The 5,628-nt window shown below is 50.9% G+C and overlaps 1 protein-coding gene across 1 annotated transcript in view; it reads right to left on the bottom strand.

Annotated features, from left to right (window-relative positions):
• The window catches only part of LOC102440876 (kin of IRRE-like protein 3), a gene marked incomplete at both ends in the record, with an annotated part of 83,648 nt that extends 79,882 nt beyond the window's left edge, over window positions 1-3,766 (bottom strand). The window contains 2 exon segments of the mRNA XM_023747251.1: window positions 315-392; window positions 3,730-3,766. Coding sequence (XP_023603019.1) covers window positions 315-392; window positions 3,730-3,766 — 115 coding nt within the window.
• Between the last annotated feature and the right edge of the window lie 1,862 nt (window positions 3,767-5,628).

Below are 5,628 nucleotides of genomic sequence, written 5' to 3'. Positions count from 1 at the left end.
ATAGAAGCAGATTTAATTGCAACAGGTGGGTGGGTGGGAATAAAAGGCAGGGAAGCCGGAGGAAGAGAAGGAGGGGACACAAAGGGAGGAGGAAAGATAGCCCATAAGGAAAAGTGCTGTAGCGTCAGCAGACTGTGTTTCAGGCATGAGCGGCTCCTCTCCACGTTACTATATGAATAGCTTCGTGGAAATTGAACTGATCTGCCCGCTGTCCTTTCTCGATGCCCCAGGTTCCTTTTCTTGGTCCTGTAGCTGTAGGGCATAGTTTCCGCCCCCCACATTACTCCTGAGAGGGTAGGCAGGTTCTCACTGACCTTCATTCATTCTCCGAAACTTGTCCTTGGCCATGTAGCCCAGCACGAGACAGCATCCTCTCTTCTGGAGGCCCAGCTCTGGAAGAGAAACAGATCTGGGTGAGTCGGGAGCAGGTCAGGGATCAGAGAACCCCTTTTGCAGGGGATGTGGCACTTGCTGCTCTTATATACTTAGTTGTTTCACAAGCCTTTACATTGCACCCACTCTGGTCCAGGCATAATTGTAAACCGTTAAATTCCTTATTTGATTTTCACAACCCTATGAGGTACATATCATTATTCATTTTATTATTTTTTAGTATTATATATAATATTATTTATTTCAGAGAGGAAGAGAGAGGGAGAGAGAGATAGAAACATCAATGATGAGAGAGAATCATTGATCGGCTGCCTCCTGCACGCCCCCTACTGGGATCAAGCCAGCAACCCAGGCACATGCCCTTGACCGGAATCAAACCTGGGACCCTTCACGCCACAGGCTGACACTCTATCCACTGAGCCAAACTGGCTAGGGCCCCATGATTCTTTTAGACTCGCCACCCCCACCTCTTTGTTCAGAAGTCCTACAAATGTGACAGCCGCCACGAACGGGGGGAATGAATAAGGGGCATGATTTCTGGAAGGCGGAGTGTGACTGCACCTTCTCAGGGGCCTTGCCAGCCTCTCCGGGTACCCAGGCGCTCCCTCTGTTTCTCAGAGAAGGACCTCCCTCGGAGCAGCGTGTGCAACCACTTCTCCCAAAACACTGGGTGTTTGCAGGCGGCTGGAGCCGAGGCAGGCTGGGCTCCTCCTCTCCCCTATGTCTCCAACCACCTCTGTGGCCCAGCACCCCCTCCCCCAGCAGAGCAGCAGGATGAAAGGGAGCCCAGGGCCCAGGAGAGACAGAGGAGTCAAGCTTGGCGGTTCTTGCCCTCGGGAAAAACAAAGCGTGGCAGGCGGTGGCTGAATGCCATGGCCCAGGGAGGTCCCCGGCTTTGATCTCCTGATTCTTTAAAGGGGTTTATTGACTATCAGGAAAGAGCCAGAGAAGCAGACCCGAGCGTGCCTTATCCAAAGGCACTCGCCTCTTTTCCTTTCCTTCCACGGTCCCTCCTCGGAAGGCGCGGCCAATCCGCCCTCACTTCAAACAGCCTCACATCTCAGGCGCCCAAATTGATGGTGTTAAGTTCCCTCATCCAAGGCCCTGGCTCTTTCTTCGGGGGCTCCTGCTATATCGAGGGCAGGAGGATCAAAGCCTCTTTGATGTTTACTTACAGTATTTGTGGATCCTTCCTAACAACCGCCTTCAAGAGGCAGGAATGCAGCACGCCAGGAGGGGGTCGGGCGGAAGTACAAGCTGTGAGGAGGCGCTGAGCCCCCCTGAACAATAAATAGCCTCTTGCCCGAGCGGTATTGAAACCGCAGCACGCTGACGACAGGCCGAGCTGGCCCGTCCATTACAAGTGCAATGCGATTGTTCAGCATCAGAGCCGTACAATTGCTACAAATCTTAATCTCATTGCCAGTGACTTCTTATGTCCACCTCCAGCACATCAGCAGCGGCTGCTAATGAGGGAGGGAGTCTGAGTTCCTGCACTGAGTCCAGGAGGCGACTGGGGGCAGGAGCACTGAGGCCTGGGGGCAGAGGTGCTGATGGATTTAGGTCCATTTCTTGGAGGTCTTCCTGGAAAGTCCCCTAAGTTCCCAGGGAAATGGAGCGGGTGTAATTTTCCTAAAAATTTAGAGTGTGGGACAACCTGTGGAATCCAGATGATCCCTGTGGGCCAAGTATGTCAAACTCAGAGGCTAACACGGGCCAAATAAACGAGTTTGACATGCTTGCTGTAGGCTGTCGCTGCCACCCCAGCTCAATCTATCTCAACATAGTAGGCTGCCCCGGGAGTGGTTGCATGTCCAGTTGTTTGAAGTAAGAGCCTCACTGACCAAGTTTGAGTTTTGCAAATGACCAGGAAAAAAAGTAAAACACACACACACACACACACACACACACCCCACCACCACCACCACCACCACTTGATGAAGAAAAGAAATGGAGGGCGAGGCAATTTCTCAATGTATCTGGCTCATTTAATTTGACACGTGTGGGTTAGTCTTAATTATGGAGGCAGCTACATTACAAGGCGCTGATAAGCACACTGCAGGAATTTGTTAAGGGAGCGGGCTCTCTGGCCTCGTCTTTATTGAGAAGTGGGGAGCAGCCACTGAGTCTTTGCAAAAGCAAGCAGGTTGGAGGCTTAGGGAAGTGGGAAGTAGCTAGCCATCCATTTGGGATTGCTTCCGGGAGGCTTGCCAGAGGAACACTAGAGGCCACTGGGTCCAAGGGAGGAGGCGCCAGCAGGGCTGGAATGGGGCAGGGGGCGCGAATCGGGAGCCCAGGTGAGAACCCGGGAAGCAGGAACTAACTGCTTTGATTCAGGGAAACTCCGCCAGGCCTGACTAACCAGGCTACGAAGGGAGAGATGCCCAGATGTGACAGGAAGCACAGGGATCTGCACTTTGTGAGCTAGGCCAGCCTCCAGCCTGCCACCTCCCCTGTCACACCGCACTGGGACCGAGGGTGGAGCCAGATCACAGGCGCCCATTTTATTTATTTATTTACTTATTATTTGTATTGATTTCAGAGAGGTAGGGAGAGGGAGAGAGAGAGAGATAGCAACATCAGTGATGAGAGAGAATCATTGATCGGCTGCCTCCTGCACGCTCCCTACTGGGGATCGAGCCCACAACCGGGGCATGTGCCCTGACTGGGAAGTGAACTACTGTGACCTCCTGGTTCATAGGTTGATGCTCAACCACTGAGCCACACTGGCCGGGCACAGATGCCCCTTTTAGAGCGGCAAGGTGTTGGAGTCCTCTCCACGTGGACGTGGGGGCTGTGGACTTCGGCCGAACACTTACTAGTATGAGTAATAAATCATCAGAGACACCGAAGGTGGCAAATGATTCACGTGAAGCAAGTTGTCCCGCCTTAAAATAAAAGTCACAGCGAAGAAGTGCAGGGCCACCTGCAGACGGGGGTGTGGAGGGCGCTGTGTGAGGAGAACAAAGGTTTGGGAAATACTGCCGAGCAAGAAAATATTTATCAGGCCGAAACCGGTCTGGCTCAGTGGATAGAGCGTCAGCCTGCGGACTGAAGGGTCCCAGGTTCGATTCCGGTCAAGGGCATGTACCTGGGTTGCGGGCACGTCCCCAGTAGGAGATGTGCAGGAGGCAGCTGATCAATATTTCTCTCTCATCGATCTTTCTAACTCTCTATCTCTCTCCCTCTCTGTAAAAAATGAATAAAATATATTAAAAAAAAGAAAAGAAAACTTAAAAAAAATATTTATCAGGAAAGAGTATGTTTCTAAGGGAGACGGAAAGGTTTCATCCCAGGGCCTCCTGGCTTCTAGGCTGTGAGTGACAGAAGGTCTGCGCTGTGCCTTTAAAAAAAACATACACACACATACAAACAAAAGCAAAAATTACTTCTGAGCCCCTGGTCCCAGGCACAGTCCTGCTGATTTAATGAAAGGGCCAGCGTGAAAATCTTGGGCAGCGAACAGTTTTCTGCCCAGGTTGGAATGGAATCAGGGGGCTTATATGTGGCCCAGTGGATTGGGCGAGGGAGAGAGGGCGGTGAAACGAATGAAGATTGTAATTCATCGGAACAGGAGTCGAGGAGACGCGAGACTTTCCTCCTGAGGGGAATAAAAAGCTTTGAGAATGGAACGGCTTTTCCTTTAGTTTCAGAGGGTGCGGATGGGCCTTTTCTCCTAGCCTCAGGGTTTTAAAGTTCTTATTAGTAATAACGGCGATACTGTGGTATTACTTCAACTTTCGTGAAATGACTTATTTTCTCCTGACGCTGTCATAGTCACTCTCTCATTAGACACTCACAATAGCTCTGCGACAGGCAAGGCAGAAATGAGTTCCCTCCTTTTGGTCTCAGAATCGGAGGCGCGGAGAAGTAACGTGACCATCCAAGGCCGAAGCACTGGTGGGGAGGCGTGCTCAGGCCCGGATCCAGGTTTGATTTCTGGCTCAGTTCTCAGGGGAGGCCTGGAATCCTGGGGCTGCCAATGCCACGGATCACGACGGGTTTGGCCTTCGCTGGGTGTCCTTCCCTCGCTCCCAGGCGGTCGTCCAGCGATGCCTCACCCAAGGATGCTGGTCTCATGTTTGCCAAGTTCTGACCTTCCTTCTGCTAAACGGTGCTGGTTCTGCCTAGTCCTGTTTGCAGCCTAAGTACTCACATCCCGGGCAATGATGCTGCCCACGCATCATGGGAAGACCAGTTTTCGGATGAACCTCTATAGCACAGACCCTGAGAGGGGTGGAGCCCAGGTTAAGCAATCCCGACGGGCACTGGTACACAGCCCTGGCCCTTTAGGGCGAGTGGTAAATGTTTAATAGCCCAATAATACCTGTTTCATAATTTTTGACTCTCATTGCTCGCTGGTTGTAAGTTTATTAAAGGACCCATAAACTTTACATTGTTGTAAAGACGTAATTGCTATTTCATTGCTTATTTAATAGGAGTTAATTATATCAGAACTAAGTTTTCCTCCCTGTTCATATTAAGAATCAATTAGTTGTTTTAAACTATTGATTTGTATTTAATTAACTGTGCTATTGCATACCAATTAAATTCTTATAAGAGAAACGTGAAACAGCTGTGATCTTAAATTACGTTTTAAAATTAATGAATTACATGAAAAGCTGATGTGGAGTTATCTTGTGTTAAGAAGAGTTGACAATCATTGGGAGAGTCCCCCGAAGTTTCTGTGGCCACCGGCCCATACTCACAGGCTCCTGCTTCAGATGACACGCACCTGGCAGCTTCCTATGGCAATAGCAAGGGCCACATTGGCATAGCTCTTTGCCAGCCCTGCCTCCCTCAGCTGCCTCAGCCAGGCCATTCCTGGCTAGCATAGCTCTGGCCACAGCGTGCAAGGCAGGCAGCGTATTAGCAGGTCTTTACCAGCAGCTGTGGGGTCCCTGTGTCCCTGGATCCCATGTACCTGCAGGAAAGCTGGTGCCCATGTGGTCACCAGTCCTCTGGCTTCTCAAATCTCTGCTCACTGGCCCGAGACTGTGCGTCATGGGCATGAAAAAGACAGCAGGCTGAGCAGCACTGGGCATTATACTCTCCTCACCTTGTCTCACCCGCACACTGACCTTATGTAGGTGAGTATTATTAAGCCTGTCTTTAGTAATAAAGAAATGGACATTTCAGAAGTGTAAGGAGTTTGTCCAGCATCCTTCAGCTGCGATGGCAAAGCGTGGTGCCTGACTCCATGCCTGGCACACCCAGGTGCCCACCCTCAGACCC

The sequence above is a fragment of the Myotis lucifugus genome, unplaced genomic scaffold, assembly GCF_000147115.1.
Source record: "Myotis lucifugus unplaced genomic scaffold, Myoluc2.0 scaffold_822, whole genome shotgun sequence".
Taxonomy (NCBI): Eukaryota; Metazoa; Chordata; class Mammalia; order Chiroptera; family Vespertilionidae; genus Myotis; species Myotis lucifugus.
Note: the sequence above shows the minus strand (reverse complement) of the source record. Positions and strands in the feature narration are given on the sequence as shown.